Source organism: Puma concolor, chromosome C2 (genome assembly GCF_028749965.1).
Source record: "Puma concolor isolate L17-30 chromosome C2, mPumCon1.1.hap2, whole genome shotgun sequence".
Lineage (NCBI taxonomy): Eukaryota > Metazoa > Chordata > Mammalia > Carnivora > Felidae > Puma > Puma concolor.
The window spans coordinates 128,321,022-128,339,870 of NC_141675.1; the positions used below are offsets into that span (position 1 = coordinate 128,321,022).

Below are 18,849 nucleotides of genomic sequence, written 5' to 3' on the forward strand. Positions count from 1 at the left end.
GAGGCAGCCCCCTCCCTCCAGGAAATGACATGGAAACACTAGTGGTGTTATCCAACACCCAGCATTTGGGAGGAGGTGGGAAAAGTGGGGGAGGCAAGGCTGCCACTTTTGAGGTCTGAGGTTGAACTTCAGGCATTATTGACGAGATGAAGATTCATAACTGCAGAGAGAGCGAAGGCTTTCAGTGGGGCGATTGTTGTGTTGTTAGCTTCTGGGGTGACGTTTAAAAACTGCTCAGCCTACTCGGAGAAGGCTTCTACATGTGAACTAGAATAGAGAAATTAAAGTTTAAAACTCCCCATTTTTTTCCCATTCACAAATTTCCACAATGATAAAAACATAGTATTACACTGTTTACGTGATAAGGTGTCAGGCATTTCTTGGCAGTTCAGTTTTATGGTTCTCTTTGTTTCAGTTTGCTCTTGCCTTCTTTCTTCCCTCTCTTCCTCATTTCTTTCTCTTTGTTCCTTCTTTCTCTTCCTTCCCTTTTCCTTCCTTCCCTCCCTCCTCCCTCCTTCCTTCCTTCCTTCCCCCCTCATTCCTTCCTTCCCTCCCTCCCTCCCTCTCTCCTTCCTCCCTTCCCTCCCTTCCCTCCCTCCCTCCCTCCTTCCTTCCTTTCCTCCCTTCCTCTCTCCTTCCTCCCTCCCTCCCTCCCTCCCTCCTTCCTTCCTTCCCTCCCTCTCTCCCTCCCTCCCTCCTTCTGTCCTTCCTTCCTTCTTTCCTTCCCTCCTTCCCTCCCTTCATTCCCTTCCTTCCTTCCTTCCTTCCTTCCTTCCTTCCTTCCTTCCCTCCCTCCCTCCCTCCCTCCCTCCCTCCCTCCCTCTCTCTGTCTCTCTCCTCTTAATAATGAATACCTAAGTCCACCTATTAGTTCACTTTAATAAGCATTTACTTTCAGATTTCTAGATAAGGTTCAATCAAGACCCTGATAATACTTGTTTGAGAATCCATCAACCAATGTTTAGAAATGATTAATAGTAGAGGATTCCTGTTTGTACTAAAGCCGGGAGCTAAATCCTTGTCACTAAATGCAGGGTCATTCACAGGCTAACCCAGCACGACTCCCCGCTGTACTAGAATGCCAGACGCTTCAAAATGGTACCTGTAGAGACAAGCCTCTTCTTTGAACCTCAGATTTGGTTTTATCCATCTATCAGAGCGTCAGAACTGCTGGCTTAGTTATTTACATTTGTTTTATGTTCAGCTGTCTGCTTGATTTATACTAATGTGATGTGTTCCTTTTCTCTCTTCAGCTTAATAACTGGTTTATATTTTGTTTTGATTTTTCAGTCCCGTCTTTTACCTTCACACCAACAGGTACATATTTGCACTTAGCCTCCTCCTCTCCTTTGTTGGTTTGGCATGTGTTGTACTATTGTGTTTCTGTTTTTATTTCATTTTCTGCAGTTAGTTGGGGGAAAGGACTTAAAATGGAATACGGTCCTTCATTTACTCATGTCAGGCATGCATTTGAAGTAGAAATGATTGGTGTTGCCTTTCATCCGTTTAATACAGTTATTTATTCATGATTCCACATCGCATCCTAGCCTTGTTTGCACGTGTTTCATTAGATAGACACTCTGTTTCTACCCTCAGCATGATTTAACATGCTAATGATCTTATTGATTATTTCATACTTGGCAGTGCATTTTTTTACCCTTAACTTAAGCCTTTATGTTTTCCAACAAAAATTTCTCTCCCTTGCAATTCTCTGTCCACAGAATCAACATTTTTAAAGGGAGTCAAAATACCCAGCACATGTGAAAGATAAAACTTTTTATTTTCCTGAAGTCAGAATCCTAATATTTTGTTCTATTCAATTTCTTTCAAAGTGGGTCCTCTTCTTTCACATCACCTTTTAGTAAAAGATGTACCTGTAGTCTTGCCTCCTCGGTTTTAATCCATTTAAAGTAATCACTGGAAGCAGTTATCTCTCCTTAACACACTCCCCGTTTGGAGTTCTTCTAAGTAGCAGAATTTGGCAGCTTTTAGAAACATGTTTCTTCTTAGAAAATGTGTCTGTATTTACAGAAAAGCTAATCTTCTTAACCTCTTGCCTAACTGTGCAAATCTCTATTTGTTATTGCTAAATTTTTATACCCATAATTCATTAGGCTGAGAATGCTTCCAAGAGCATTAAAATATAGTTTCACTATATGTACACATGTCTGATGAAAATGTAATGGGAAGGGGTTCTACAAGCCACAGGAAAAAATAGGTCGTATTAATTAACTGCCACTACTTGACATATATCTTTGTGTGGAGAGAGAGAGAAGGTTTATTTGAACATTTATCTTTGTCTTTCTGGTACTTCTTCTGGGAAAATAGCCTACTCATTTTTTCCCCAAATTTAAGATTCCAAATATGTATTTATATGTTTATATATATACACACATGTGTATATATATATATATATATATATATATATACACACACACACATATATATACACACACATATATATATACACATGTGTGTATATATATATATACACACACATATATATATATACACGTGTGTATATATATATATACGTATATACATAATCATATATATATATACGTATATATATAATCATGAAATCATATGATCTAATAATTTAAAGTAGAAAACTATGGGAATGGGAATGTAGCAATGCATAATAGTTATATTTAATAAGAGTGCACTGAAGTTTGCTTTTACTTAGTTCTTAACTTTATTGGCACATTAAGAAAATAAGAGTAACATATTTAATGTTATACAATCTTAAAAAATATTAGTTGAATCAGAAATCTACTTTCTGTGATGGTTTTTATAATGTTTCTAGGTAGAAAGGGAGAAAATATCCCATTTTAAGAAAGATGCTCATGGATGTGATAGCTTTTGATATTTAAACATAAACCTGTCTATTAATTGTTTCTTTCTCTCTCTCTCTCTCTCTCTCTCTTTTTTTTTTTTGTAATATTCTAGTAACTTATCAGAGAGGCGGTGAAGCTGTAAGCAGTGGAGGGAGGTAACTATCCTGCTTGTTTTGTAGATCCTAAGGGAAATTCCAGGTATCTCATCTTGGCTCCCTCAATGACATCACTTTCTTTGCATAAAAGGTTGAAGTTGAGGATGAAATTTGTTCAAATCTTTTAGAAATACGCCATTCTGCTGTGCTTGTGGAACCAAGCTGGTTTGTATACAAAAGCAGTTGATTGGAGCTGTTGCATCTCAGTGAATGGACACCAGAGGGCGCACGTTAACCGGGAAAGACAAACTTGCTGATTTAGCGAATGATTAAAAGGAGTTAAAGTAATTAAGCAATGGCATTTATGAAGATTAAGAAATATAGCTAGTTAACAGATACTATCAAAGAGAAAGTGTTCATTTGAAAACCTGCTGAACACAGCATTTGCTCATAAGTTGTTGTAGGTTAGGTTTGTTTGTTGTTGTTGTGAATTCAACATAGTTCAGCTCTCACGTTGCAGGAAAATATGTTGAGATAAAAGAAGAAATCTGGGTAGCTTGTTAATACAGAGATTTTTTCCCTCTAATTAAAATGAACCTCAATCCTATATTTATGATTTTTTGTAATTATTATTCAGTGAACTTTAATATATTCACAGAGAAATCAGAAATTGATGTGACAGGCAGCTTAAAAGAGCTGAAAAAAGGTATATGTATGTGAGCCACGCTTCTGCATTTTCTATAATAAGATGATTTTTTTCCCCAAACCAGCAACATCTAGCTTAAAGTGTAAGAACAAAAATCTTCCAACCAAAACCATTTTATAATTCAAATTGAATGAACTTACTGGGTGTTCGGCTTTGCACAGTTGGATGTTGTGGATGGAATTGGAAAAGACAAAAACGAGTAAAAAATTCCAAGAAGCATACCATCTGATGACAAAATTACTGAATTTAGTATATGACAAAGAATGATTTTTAAAAAAACGCTGATCACCTTTAACCAGTGCTGCACAAATTTTGGTATCGAGGGCTAACCTTTTCTTCCCAGGTACCCATGCTAGCTTGCTGTTTTCATTCCTGTGAAACAAAGCCAGTCCCTGAAAGACTGAAAGCTAGGAGGTCTTCATAAGGAAGAAATTCACTTGATTCAGGAATTAAACCAGAGCCTGGTTTTGCATCCAGGAGAATTCCATCTAAATTGTAGCCCAGATAGTCATGAAACAGCCGCTGGGCATCACAACATTCTCTCGTGGATAAATCTGGACGGCCTGATTATAGAACCAGCTCTCTACATGTGTATGTTCATGACTGTAGACTTTCGCTTTTATCTTAACCATAGCACACAAAGTGTGCTGCGCTAGCTTCTGTACATGGGCACATGTACAGACTGTCTCTCTCTCTCTCTCTCTCTCTCTCACACACACACACACACACACACACACACACACACACACGCCCACACGTAAAATATTGCTGGTTGTTGTTCTAAATGGATTTACAACCTAGATAGAGCAAGTTATCAAACAGGAACTAATGGAAGGAATCCATAGTTACAAATAGCAAGTTTCTATGGCAGGACTGAGAAATTACAAGCTATCAATTGAAAATTAACAAACTGAACTAACTGTCCATTTGGAAAGCTTGCTGTATTACCATACAGAAGTAACCTTTTAAATTTAAAAATAGGATAACAGTGAAACTTCTGTATTTCAGATGCCAAATATTTTAAAAGCAAAATAGCGAATGAAATGACAAAAGATGCTGGAATATTACAGAGGCAACAGATAAATAAAGATCTTAGAATCCGTGCTCAAAATGATAGCTACAGACACAATTTTAAATGTATTTATTCATCGAACGTATTTATTGAATGTCTACCATGTGACAGGCACCGTTCTAGTTGCTTGGGATGCATCAGCGAGCAAGTCAATAAAAATTCCTGTTCTTATGAACTTTACATTAAGTATGGGAGATAGAAGATAAATAATAAAGATTAAAAAAGTGGACTACAGTATCAGCAGTTGGTAAGGGCTTTGGAACAAATAGATAGAGCAGAAGAGGAATCAGAGGTACTTTAGGAAGAAGTCTCATTTCCTAGCCAGAGTATGTATGTGGAGGGGGAGGGGGAGTTGCAGTGGGTGCACAAGTATATCTGTGTTCTACGATTCCGTGTGGGAAGAGAAGGGGCAGCGATCCAAACTCCTGCACTGTCTCCTCTCACGTCCATACCTTAAACACTGGTTTCCCTCAGGCATCTCAGACTCTGTGACCCTGCTCTGACCCTCCCACCTCATTCGGTTCATGATACCTAAGTTAAAATTTCTTTTTTTTTTTTTTGATGTTTATTTATTTACTTTTGAGAGAGAGAGAGCACGAGAGGGGGAAGGGCAGAGAGACAGAGAGAGAGAATTCCAAGCAGGCTGCACATTGTCAGCTCAGAGCCCGATGCGAGACTGGAACTCATGAACTGAGATATCATGACCGGAGCCAAAATTAAGAGTCCAACGCTTAACCCACTGAGCCACCCAGATGCCCCACCCAAATCACAATGTCAAGTCGTCCTTTCTTCTGCATCCATCATTGCCTTTGTTGAGCCCACTTTTTACCCCCTTCACTATCGCAACGCTGTTTCACATCCAACACTTGTTCTCCCCTGCCTAATCTGTCTCAAAAGCTCCCAGCAGCCCTACCTTCATCTATGTTCATCACTACTTCCTGTTTATTCCTTTGCCCACTGCAGCCAAAATGATATTTGGAAATGCATATTGATCATGTCTCTAAGTTCTTCCAGAGCCTGCTTTTAATAGAACCCACCATGTTTAAAATATCAAGTCCAAATTCAGCATAGCACGTGAAGCCAGCAGCCTCTAGTTTTTGCAGGTCTGTTTCCCACGTCTAAGTGCCACACCCTACAATCCAGTGTCAGCCCACCTGCCACTCGCCCCTGTTAGATTCTCTTATATATCTTCATTTCATCAGCCTGGAATGTGTTGCCCTCCCATGTCTGTTTCCTGAGCTTCACCTGCTGTGTTCTCCATGAACTTTTGTGCTGTGCAGATACCACAGTTAAGCACCTAACATAAGGTAATGCAGTGATCTTTTGTTTATATCAGGGTTCTGCAGATTAGGGCTCCTGGGTCAAGTCCAGTCGGCCACCTGTTTTGTAAATAAAGTTCTATAGGAATACGGCCAGACTTATTTGTTAATGTACTGTCCAGGGCTGCTTTCCCACCACAACGGCAGAGCTGAGTCATTGCAACGGAAATTATAATAAAGGAGAAGGTTGATCCCGAAAATTTTTCCTAGTTCACAAAATTGTGAATTGCGCTCTTCCCAGAAAAGGGAAAAAGAGGGTTGTGGTAAGCAGAGACGGCTGGCTTCCCTACTTAAAAAGGGCCAAAGGCTTGTGATATGATCCAGGAGAGGACCATAGAACTATTAAGTAGCTGTTCTAATTCATTTGTTTTCCCTACCTCAAAAATTCCAGTCACCTCTTCCAAAAACCCTACTTAAAATCCCAACCACAGCATAAACATGGGAACACCCGAGAAATCCTGAAGAAATGAGTAAGAAAATCAAGCCAAACAGGTAGAGAATGCCAATAAACCATTTCCTTGCAGTGGGAGGTGACAAAGAAGCAGAGCTCAGGCCTTGCTTCTCTCTAAAATACTGGCCACTCTTCAACCTATCCCTTGCTCCTTCCAGCACTTCAGAACTCTGGCAGACTATTAAAGGAAAGAGGAGACAGTCCACAGACACTCGTGTACTGTGAGGCCCCCGTCTTCCCTTCCCTGATAATATTGTCTTTTGAAAGACAAGGAAGAAATAAACAAAACTCAAATTATTAGTGTGAAAATACAACATCTAATAGTATGAGGTAAAAATATGTATTGTAGACACATTTTAATTACTGTAACCAGAACTGAGTTTTGCTTCTGCTTAATTTCTTATTGTTGGGCAGCTACATCTGCCTCATATATACTGGATCATCTTAAATGCAGAAAAATAGCCTATGAGATCTGTAGTTTAACAAGACCCTAACACCCTTACCATAGTAGTGGCATATGACCTTGACTTTTTCAGACCCCACTGAAATATACACATGGCATTTTAAGATTCATTATGGGTCAATAATCTATGCTTCACCTTCTTCCCCAAATAATTAGTATTCTAAATACAAGTTAAACCAAAGCCAGAAGGTGAATTGCTAATCCTACTTCCTGTTGGAAGTCACCCATACATATGGAAAGTTCTTTGAGTTTATGATGATATAAAAACGTTCACTTTAAAAGTACTTTCCTGAGGAATCATAAATATTGTCTACTCCTTTTGAAACATAGAAGTCGGCTGAAAAATTTCCACTTGACCCATACACTAGACCCATAATATCTCTACAGTGTCAAATACGGAAATTTATTTTTAATAACTTCTATAGTGACAAGGTTTAAGTTCAAGAGAAAATAAAATAAGGACAGTTAAAGATGACTAGATGCAGAATTTCTATACCCAACAACTATTTCAAAGGCTCCTGATATCTTTGATACAGCTTGCATTTAAATGTTTTTAATTTCCACAGCTCAGCAAAATTTCTCTTCAAAGCGTTTTTATCAACAATGTTACTAGTATGTTTGCTCAATTTTAACAGCGGTTATTTTGAATTTCAAGACTGCAGACATTTACCCCACTCAGTCTTTTATGTGAATGTTTAAGGACTTTGGGAAATTTCAGCATGCCCCACTATGTATGTTTATAATATCTGGGATTTGAGTGTGGATTCTAGAGCCAGAGTACTTGGGTTTGATCCCAGCCCTGTCACCCACTCAATTCCCAAAGCCATACACAAGTTCCTTAACCTGTGTCTGAGGAGTTTCCTCATCTGTAAAATTTGGATAATAGTAGTAACTACTAGGTAGTTCTAAGAATTAAATGAGTTGATATGTGTGAAGAACTCAGAGCAAGATGTCACTCGTTGTAAACAAAGAGCAAATATTCGTTTTTATGACAGATACATATACCCATATGCACACATACATGTGTATACAGACGTATAAATGATAAATCCATGTTCTTCATTTGGAGTGAATTATTTTTCAAATACCCATCACGTACGTAGTAAGTTTCCTCAGTTCCTGTGTGTCATGGAACCATGGAGGGTGAAGTGTCAGGTTCTTGCTTCGCAGGTAAATGAGATGCATGGTGATGTCATTTCAACAAAGAAAACGAAACCCTGAAGAAAATGTCTGCAGCGTCTCACTGCCAGTCCAATTATGGTGGATCTGACCCCACACCAGGAACCATCACCTCTTTTGCTGAGTTATCAGTCAGAGTCAATGTTGGAAAAGGACATCAGGAATGCCACTCTTTTTTTTTTTTTAAGTTTATTTATTTATTTTTATGTGGGGGGAAGGGGGGGCAGAGGAACTGAAGTGGGTTCTGTGCTGACAGCAAAAGCCTGATGCGAGGCTCAAACTCCTGAACCCTGAGATCGTGACGTGAGCCGAAGTCGGACGTGTAACCAACTGAGCCAACCAGGCGCCCCTGGAAGGGCATTCTTCAACTCTACGTCTCTGATGCTAGTGGTACAGGGCTCCCATTAATAACCATTGTTGTGCTTGGTTTTCCCAATGCACAGTGAAAGAGCATTAACATCTGTTGTGCCAAAAAAGACATGAACACTATTTCTTCTAATGGACATTTTTTGTTTTACCAGATTTAATTCAGTAGCGTTCCTTTGTTTATGTAGGAATTTATGGCGTTTTACATTGTCACCATCAGAAACTCTTGACAGGCTTACAGAACTGTGCACTGAAACATTGAGGAGGCTCTCTGCAAAATGTCACAGAGCCTCCAACTCTGTTCCTGAAACATGGTTTTGAAGAAAACTATGCAAATGTGCTTCTTGTGAAGGATCCGTTGTCTAAGTAAAGGCGCTTGTTCCGTTTTTTAATGAAGTCGTAAGAAGAATCATGATTTTTTAATGGGTCAAGAAAAGGAAGAAATGCAAACTGCCTCACCTATAATATTCTTTAAGCAGCTAAAACACTAAAAGATATATGTATCTGTATTTTTAGCTTCCATGTTTGATTTCTAGTCACTGTGAATAAAGGAGAGCATTGCAGATGGTACAGTATCTTAAGTCTGAGGCCCAACTGAGCCAGTTTACAAAGTTACAGCCATGTTAACTGAGGGACACCCCAGGACATTACATCACATTATAGTTATCTTGTCTGTGACATAAAAGGAACGACTATATCATTCAGCCTAGTTGACCAAGTTATTTGTGAGGATAATGAGATGGAGACTTTGTTGGAAGTTTGAATAGGAAATGATATTTGCTATTTGTAAAACATGTGCTTATATATGTATATATTCTTCCTTCAGGCCAGGACTTCTGAACATCGGTGAACCTGCCACACAGCCATGGCTGGCCGACACATGGCCTAATACTGGCAACAGTCACAATGACTGCTCCATCACTTGCTGCACTGCAGCCAATGGTAACAGTGATAGCAACCTGACCACCTACAGTCGCCCAGGTTAGAGATGCAGAGACCGCTCGAGATGTATAAGCACCAGAACTGGCCACAAGAAGATAGATTTCTTCCCCTCTTCCTACATTGGAAAGGAAAAATTGATCCACATTTTTATAAAATGTTGACTATTACCTAGCAGATTACCCTGGCTGTATATTGTCTTCATCCCTCTATCTCCACACTTCACCGTCCACCAGGGTTTCCCAGAAAGCCTGGGAGAATGGAGAATATAAACCCTAGAGCAGATAGCAAATGAGGAAAAATTAAATTGCATGAAGCATTCATCTTTATGAGGATGTATGTAGTTACAATTACAGTTATTTAATTTTCAAGATTTGGGGAATAAAACAGGTCAAAATGTTTATAAATGTATAGTTAAAGTGAACCAAATTCTTTTTTTTTTAATGTTTATTTATTTTTTGAGAGACACAGAGAAAAGGCATGAGCAGGGGAGGAGCAGAAGGAGAGATAGACACAGAATCTGAAGCAGGCTCCAGGCTCTGAGTTGTCAGCCCAGAGCCCAACGCAGGGCTTGAACCCATAAACTGTGAGATCATGACCTGAGCCGAAGTTGGGTGCTTAACTGACTGAGCCACCCAGGCGCCCATAGAGTGAACTAAAGTCGTTAATAGCAGTAACAAAAATAATAGCCACTGTACAACAGTAATAAAGAATTTTAAATGAAATTTAACTGAAATTCCAAATCAGATTTTTATCATATAGAAGTAGATGCTGAAGATATGAGAAATACATATCTTTTGGAGGTGTGAATGCATAAATTTACTTTATACTGTGTGTTTTTGGTTCAGAAATATGCGAGTAAATTCACAAAGGTTTCATGCTAAAACATGACTTTAAATTATAGATATAGAGTATGAAATATCTGAAGGAATAAATGGAAAATTACGGAATTCTTACCAAAAAAACAAAACAAAAAAACAAAACAAAATGAAAACCTTCAAAATTCACCATATGGGAAATACTAATATAATTATAAAGAATCAAAAGATAGGAGTATAGAAGTAAAATAACCCATGGGACTAAGAAAAAGGGATATAGAAGATGGCATGTAAGTGAAGATGTCATGTACCATAAAAAAAACAAATCGTAGAGCAGTCTGTATGTTTAACCTTAGAACAAGTCCACAGTCTCCATTGGATATGGCTATGGATGTGACATATCCATGTGACCGTGTTCCTGTTCTCCAAGGGCCCATATTCTAGTTGTACAGATAGGTGCTCACATGATTGCAAATAAAAGAAAGACTGTTCTCAGCCCTTTAGGAGACAAAAGATGACAAAACTCATTTAAATTAATATGTAGAGCTGTGTTGGCCAGTATGGTAGCCTCTAGTTACAGTTGGCTATTTAAATTTAGATTGAACAAAATGCAATTTAAAATTCAGTTCCTCATTTGCACCAGCCACGTTTCAAGTATTCAATAGGCACATGCGTGTAGTGGTTCCCATATTGAACAATGCAGAATAGAACATGTCCATCATTTCATTGAATTCTATGGAATCACACTCATTTAGAAAGATTGGTGAAGAGAAATGAAATTGGCAAAACTGTATGGATTTTAATAATATTTCTTAACCACTGTTCAATAAAACTTTATACTTAGAAATTAGATTTAGAATTACTAAGGGCCAGGTGAGTCAAATATTCTTGTTCCCGGATCATTTATTGTTAAAATGCAGAGTAGTTGAGTTGAGTATTATAGAGAAGTTGCACCTTTTTATTAAGATTATATCCACATTTACATCTTTAGTAGCAGCCTTGATAATTTATCCTCAAGTTATCCAGCCGAAAACCAATCTTTAAGGTGATTGTTAATCTTTAAGGTGAGCTGTTAATGTTAGTGCTGCTATGAATTACATGAATTAAATAATGGTATTTTTAACCATTGTAACTTAACAACTTTTTTTACTTAAAAATGTTTTAATTTTAAATTATGATTTTAGTTCTTCCTGCTGTTTTAATATTTTCAACTGTAGGCTTTAAATATTTCTATATGTATCAATTATTTCATTTTCTAATATTTCAACAAAGAGAAAATTAGAGGGAAATTGAAATAGCAGACATATTAGATATTATTTCAGGTTTTCTTTGATTACATTAGCCTGGTCACCTAGGCTTCATTTCGTCATCATTACTGTCATTTTATACTTCTTGGGGTATCATTATAAAACCATGAAAAAATGATTATATAACATCCTTCCTTGATAACGATTACCCTATATGACCAAGAGAAGAACTAATAAAACTATCCTAAACACTATTTACCTATCCCTTTACCTTTCTTCCTTATATTTTTTGAGTAGAGTTACTTCATAAAATATTAAAATCTCAAGTTCTTTGCTGTGTAGGCAGAGTGGGTTTTTTTTCCCCCTTTGTTTGGATTCTCAACATACATGTGTTGTTCTATTGCTTCAACAACTAACTAGTACCTTCAGATAGGTAACTCCAGGCTAGAAAATATAAATTTGGCACATACTATTACGGGGGTTGTTAAAAGAAAACTATCTTAAATCGGATGAACATTTACTACATAGCACTAGCAAAAGTTCAAAATTATTTTGTCTCTATATAATTTCTCTATGCCCTCTCTCATTTCCTCAGATTTTAATTGCCTTCTTTAGAAAGGACATATGAATACTTAGCCCTTTCTATTGCTCTTAATTCAGCCCATTTTGACTTTACATAACAATTTTATTGAGACTCACGAAGCTACTTACAAAGAAATTTAAAACGAATAACCATGCAGAATGACTTTTTCCTTTTCCTCTCCGTTGCACATAGCTGATTGTATAGCAAATTATAACAACCAACTGGATAACAAACAAACAAATCTGATGCTCCCTGAGTCAACTGTTTATGGTGATGTGGACCTTAGTAACAAAATCAATGAGATGAAAACCTTCAATAGCCCAAATCTGAAGGACGGGCGTTTTGTCAATCCATCAGGGCAGCCCACTCCTTACGCCACCACCCAGCTCATCCAGTCCAACCTCAGCAACAACATGAACAATGGCAGTGGGGACCCCAGCGAGAAGCACTGGAAGCCACCCGGACAGCAGAAACAGGAAGTGGCACCAATCCAGTATAACATCATGGAGCAAAACAAACTGAACAAAGGTGAAGAGCTTTATTCCCATGCTTTTCTTTCTTGGTCCCCTTAACCCTTCAGCACTACATGTCCAGACTTCTCTGGGACGAGCAAGTGAAATCTTCCTTTTGTTACTCACAGTTCCTTAAGTCTTTGTCTTCAAAGTTTCCAGCGTCAAAGAGTTAATTAGCACAACAATAACCTTGGAAAATTGATTTTATAATAATATATAACTATTTTCAAATGGTTTTGAGATTAATTCAAATTTAATCGTAGGTGAGGGATTGCTTGGCGCAATCTTTTATTCATAAGGCAGATGTACAACCGTCACAATACCTCACATTTTAAATAAATAGACTATCCCATTCTTTCCACTGGAGAATGGAAGATAATTGCTTCTATATGGTCATATAAACGAATGGCATTTTTATATCCAACTGAAGAAAAAAAAATTAAATTAAGCTTGAGCTGGAGAAGTGGTTCAGTTTGTTGGATTTCTCCTACCTCGTGTGGTTACTAAGACTGCTGCACTGTATGGGTTTAGAGCCTACATTTTTTTTTTTTGGTTGACTTGATTGAAGTCTGTCAGGATAGAACCTAAGATAAATGTTGTGTTAACTGGTAGCAGCAGAATAGTATTTCATAGCCTGAGGGGGATGTTTCTCTATTATAGTATGTGTGTGCGTTGGAAGAGGTATGTATTTGATTTCTTTGTAGTCCTATAGGCTACTGTTTTAATAGCAATGACTTGCAAAGTTCTACCTCTAGGGAAAAAAAGAAATCCTCTAATATGAATAGATCAGGGCAATTTTGCACAGGTGTCCAGGTAAATGATACCTTTTATTGTAGAAAATTAGAGCCACAGGTTTATTTTCTTTAGCCTTGAGTTGTGACCATTTTCTTCAAAAATAAAATGTATGACTGTCAGAGATTACAAAAAGGTAACTTTGAGAAACATTCTGTTTGTTCAAGTTAGTGTTGTATATTTTAACGGTAGAGTCATCCAGCTTTTTTCTAAGTTTAAGAAAAACACTTGATTGGCATAAAAATCCAGTTCGGTAAATATTTGTTAAGACTCTTGTACAAGATCATGACAAAGGCTGACAAAGGTGGAGAAGACAGTTTCTGAAGTCCTGTCATTTACAGTGGGAATTACAGCTATTGTTATATTACTCTTCCTTAGTATATGGCTTTACTGTGGACTTTGGAAGGCTCTGACAGTCCTCTAAACAAATATTTCAGAACTCTTTTTTATTGTTTATACTGCTTGTAACAGACTTGGTATGTCAACTGTAGTAAAGACCCTGTAATGCAACTAAACTGACAGATTATGACTCAGTACATTCCAGTAGCAAATTTATCATTTGGATTTTTACCTTTGCCTAAGTAAGCAGAAGCATTCCTGTGGCAGATTGAGATACTTTGTTTTCTTATCATGGATATGTTTTTTTTTTTTTTTATTAGATATAATCTTGCTGACAGGTTTCATGGGTTTTTTTTTATTCTAAAATTTTTAAATGATTTGCAGACATGGTACCTTCCTGATTTCTAAGGGTTAAAATTATTTTGTTGTTAACATTTTTAAAGTTAAGAAGTGATGCAATTCTGATTTCTGCCTTAGCTAATTTGAAAATATTTTAAAGAGAAGAAATCGTCCCTCATGATTTGTTCATACCTGTGTTTAGTCTGATTTATATAAAGGAGATGATGCAAAGAATCTGTATTTTATAAATCTTAAAGGAAATGTGCCTATCTTTCTTGACTTTTCCTCCTTTAGACTTACATACAACTTAGAAAATGCTCAACTGTTAACTTAAAAGCCTAATTGCTGGTTAATGACTAAGGCATCAAAGAGAAAGTAAAAGTGTTGTTTTTTTTTTTTTTTTTTTTTTTTTTCCATCTGAAATGTCTAGATTATCGAGCAAATGACACAATTCCTCCAACTATCCCATACAACCAGTCATACGACCAGAATACAGGAGGATCTTACAACAGTTCAGACCGGGGCAGTAGTACATCTGGTAAGTATGGAGAACCAAAGAGAAAGGCAATCTCTCCTTTTAAAAAGTTGATATCTTCCAGGATTACAAATTGAATGCGAATCAACTGATATACACATATGGCATGTTTAATCACTATATATAATTTGAAATTTTTCAGGCATCGGTCTTATCGCTGCAATTTGAGAGACAGTCCATTCACTAAACCATTATATGTTACATTTTGTAATGAAGATTAAGGATCTTATTCTCGTCCTTGTTAATGACCTTTTATAAAGCCAGAAGCATGGACTAGACTTGAAAGGCAGTTGAAACTTTTTTTTTGCCCTTGGCCAAGATAAACTAAAAGCATTGGACATATAGTTAATCTGCTAAATTTGTTACCATTTGAAACAGGCTATAAAGCACATAAAATCCAAGTACACATGAGCACATTCACAAGTCTAAGAGACAATAGCATGAGATCTAGGGACAATAGGAACCTGCCTCAGTTTATAATCTCTCTACTATCCCTCAGTTCTTGCTCCAAAGCCTCGTAAAGCGATCTCCCAAGTGAAGTGTGTAAGTGCCTTGGAAGCCACAACGCAGCCCTTCCCTGTGGTCTTCATGCTGTTGCAGCTGCTTGCCAGCTGTTTGCCTGATAGGGATTGCAGATGGGAATCTGCTGGTACTTAAGTCCTGTTTTTCTAATTAAAGGTGGTTCATTAATAGAACTAACATGTGGCAAGTCACACCATGATGAGAACAAAACCAACTGATCTTGACTCGTATGTTTCTCCAGGAGAGGGTAGAAATATCACCTCCCAATACCCAGATTGAAGTTGATGCTAGATGCTTTTAGCCAGTGTCTCTTCTCTTCTTGTGCAATGAATATGACCTTTGCATTTTATCATTTTCCCTTGACTAAGGCATGCCGATTTCACACCTTTAAGCCTGCATTTTGTCACTGATTGAAACTATTCCTATTTGAATTAAAGGAGCATAGAAATACCTCTTTCCCTTTTTTAGAGCTACTCTTATTCTACTATGTGTTGTTTGATTTTTTTTTTTTAACAAATAAAATCTCACTAAGGATTTTTGCTTTAAGGAAATAAACCTCGAATTAACAGGAACTGTTTTAAGGATCTACTCTTGGGAAAACCATAGGAAATATTTTAATATTTGATATTTCATGCCATTTCATTTTTGAATTCTTAGCCACTTAAAGAGAAAATCATATCTTAATGGGGGAAAAACATGATTCTATATTATTAATTTTAAATTGACTTTCTCCATATTTCAGCTTAGAGCTTAGATATCTAGATCCTGGTTTTCTGCTGCTATTTATTATTCACTGTATTCTGTGAATATTTGGTAAAAAGATACAAAGATGTATAACTTAGTGTTAATTAGGGAAAAGAATGAAGCAAGCAAGTGACATGTAGGAAAAATATGTAATTTTAGGCATCTTAGGACAGACGGACTAGCTAGAGTAGATGTTCGCCACGAAATCAAGAGGAAGGCACTGGTTATGGTCAAGTCCATGATAACTGCACGATCATTCTGATACAGCTGAGTGGAGGAAGAGAGAATGGTCACAGACATGCGGAGGCCTGGCAGTCATATTTTATCAATAACAGCCAGTCCCTTGGCCCACACTTGGTACAATAACATACCCGTTCAAGAAATTCTGGCTTAACAAACATCAGTCATTGGACTGAAAATCCCCAAGAGACTTGAAAAAAGTAAGGGTCATTGAATATACTAAAACCTGTCTCATGCACCATGTAACTTGGAACTCTTTCAGAGAGGTTAAAACTAAAAAGACCAATAAAACTCACTGATTTTGGGGATCTTGTGAGAAAACAATTATAGGCTCATCATCTATAATTTCCATAAGCATCTAAAGTGTATCATACTGGAGGAGGAAGATAAAGATTATTTTATCCCCAAGTATCTTTTGACCCAAAACTATTTTAAAATGAGTACTCTAAAATGTACGTTTACCTGTGTTTAAAGAATATGCCAAATCTAAAATCAGCACACTGGGCACTTGAATAATTGGGCTATTTCAAACTACTGTAAATGTTCAAGCAACATCATTTTACTCTAAGCCACAATTTTATAGAAAGTGTGGCTAAAAACACTTCTATCCTTTTTAAAAATCACTTCTCTGCTTCTTTTGTTGTTAGTTATATTAGTTCTCCCAGCAATAATTTTCATCTGTACCTGCCTTTCTGACGAAAACTAGTAATTTCATTGTGCCTAAAACATTTCAATGGACAAGTACAAATTATATATATTCAGTGATTTAATGCAACAGTGGAACTCTAATAGATCGTATCTGTATCATATTGTATTTTAGGTTCCAGCAATTAAATAATAGAAAGTCACTTCAGAAAATATGTCTACAGCTCATTTGTTTTAGGTGATAATCCATAATGCAATTAATTGCTGTAAGAAGATCACTATTAACGATATGACTTGTAAAATTCATTTACGGCTTTATTGCTTTCTCGCTATTTATTTTGCAGTTAAACTTGGCAATCCTTTGCATGTTCTGTTGTACAAAGTTCTATTAAGATGAATGAAGAAAAGCATATTTATCTGCTCATATATATATGAATTATAAGATCATATTTACAGGTAATAATTCACCTGTGGGTAAGAGAAAAATCTTCAAGGCCAGAAGTAAAAGACTTGGGTTTTCTTTCTTTTCAAGGGAGTCAAGGGCACAAGAAAGGGGCACGGACACCCAAAGTTCCAAAACAGGGTGGCATGAACTGGGCAGACCTGCTTCCTCCTCCCCCAGCACATCCTCCACCTCACAGCAATAGTGAAGAGTACAGCATTTCTGTAGATGAAAGGTAAGAAGAATTTCAGAACAGTTGTACGTGGAAAGTCTCGCTCCTTAAACCCATAGTGAGTAATTATTAAACTAGATCACCAAGGGAAGACATCCCTAAGGTCCAGGAACATTTGTCTTGGAGAAAACAATGCTACTATGTCAGGAGGGCTTGGAAAACATCCTCAGTGCTGCCAAAAGAAAAAAAAAAAAAGGAATTTGTGCCCTAGAAGCTTCTTTTGGAACTAAGAATTACGAGTCATGAACATACACGCACATACAATTTGCATATATATTTTACATTATAGAGATATAACTGACATATATAATCATGAATGTATAAACATATAGAAGATCACATACATATATATCATGATATACACCGTCATGATTTTGTCATTTTTAAATATCAAAATTTCCGTTGCATATTCTTGAATTTTGATAAAATAAATGTGTGAATGTGTACCACAGCTAAGGTATCCTGAAAAATTTTGTTCGTTCCTAGATATTATCACATTATGCTGAACACTGTGGGAATTTAAACTTCCTGAATTGTCTCTCACAAGGTTTTAACAAGTGTAAATAATCATAGGACAGTGATGAGGAAGTTGATGTGCTTTGCTCTCACTGCACATTCTGTATAACTGGACATCATTCCTCCTAAAAAAGCAAAGCTGGTGCCTCATTTGTATAGTCAATGGAGGAGGACTCATGTGACATAGATAATTAACAAAAAAATATGAAATCTACCTGAAACTACTGTATTTTTAGTGACTCCTGTAAACATAAAGATGCTGTTCTTTCATTCTCCACAAAAAAGTAGTTTTACTCCTCCATGTATGCCAAGAAACAAAGCCTCTGTACCTTTCTTTTTCCAGTCATTTAATTAGCAAATACTGAGCCATTACTCCTAGGGGAAATACAGGGATAGGTTCCTGCAAGTCCCTGGCCATGCATTTTTGTCATCTGATCCATACATAATCTTGTTTTATGTGTGTTTTTGTTTCAAGACACCTTATGTAATATGTATCATTGATTCATTTACATGGAACTCGCAGCCAATAGTGCTATAGGTCCTGCCTGGGTAAAGCTTATCTAATGTACATATTTTCTCTGTTAGGGCACGTCATAGCCTTTTGCACTTAGGAGCACTAGATCACAGAGGCTACTTTAAACAGGTAAATTATCAATATAGAGCAAAAAGTTGAGAATAATGTGGCACTATATAGACTGTAGAAAGGATACTTGTTACAGTATGAAAGCTGAAACAAGAAGGTAGAGTGACTCAGATTTTTCACCATAAGTATTGACTTTGAGGTTACAAATAAATTTTAGCAAGTAGGTGAATTTGCAAGTATGGAATCTACAAAAAAAATCAGGATTGACTATTTTTATAAAAATTCATTTTCTGGGCTATATTAACAACATGTATTGCTATTTTAATCCACCAT

At 36.9% G+C, this 18,849-nt stretch overlaps 1 protein-coding gene across 9 annotated transcripts in view; it reads left to right on the top strand.

Annotated features, from left to right (window-relative positions):
* The window catches only part of ROBO1 (roundabout guidance receptor 1), a 1,149,709-nt gene that overhangs the window by 1,099,255 nt on the left and 31,605 nt on the right, over positions 1 to 18,849 (top strand). For 4 of the 9 annotated variants that reach the window (XM_086675711.1, XM_086675706.1, XM_086675705.1 and 1 more), the window contains 6 exons: positions 1,291 to 1,317; positions 2,950 to 2,992; positions 9,315 to 9,469; positions 12,268 to 12,603; positions 14,488 to 14,595; positions 17,276 to 17,420. In XM_086675711.1, coding sequence (XP_086531837.1) covers positions 1,291 to 1,317; positions 2,950 to 2,992; positions 9,315 to 9,469; positions 12,268 to 12,603; positions 14,488 to 14,595; positions 17,276 to 17,420 — 814 coding nt within the window. The remainder of the gene's footprint in view (positions 1 to 1,290; positions 1,318 to 2,949; positions 2,993 to 9,314; positions 9,470 to 12,267; positions 12,604 to 14,487; positions 14,596 to 17,275; positions 17,421 to 18,849) is intronic. The other 5 variants (XM_086675710.1, XM_086675713.1, XM_086675707.1 and 2 more) reach the window with 3 other exon arrangements.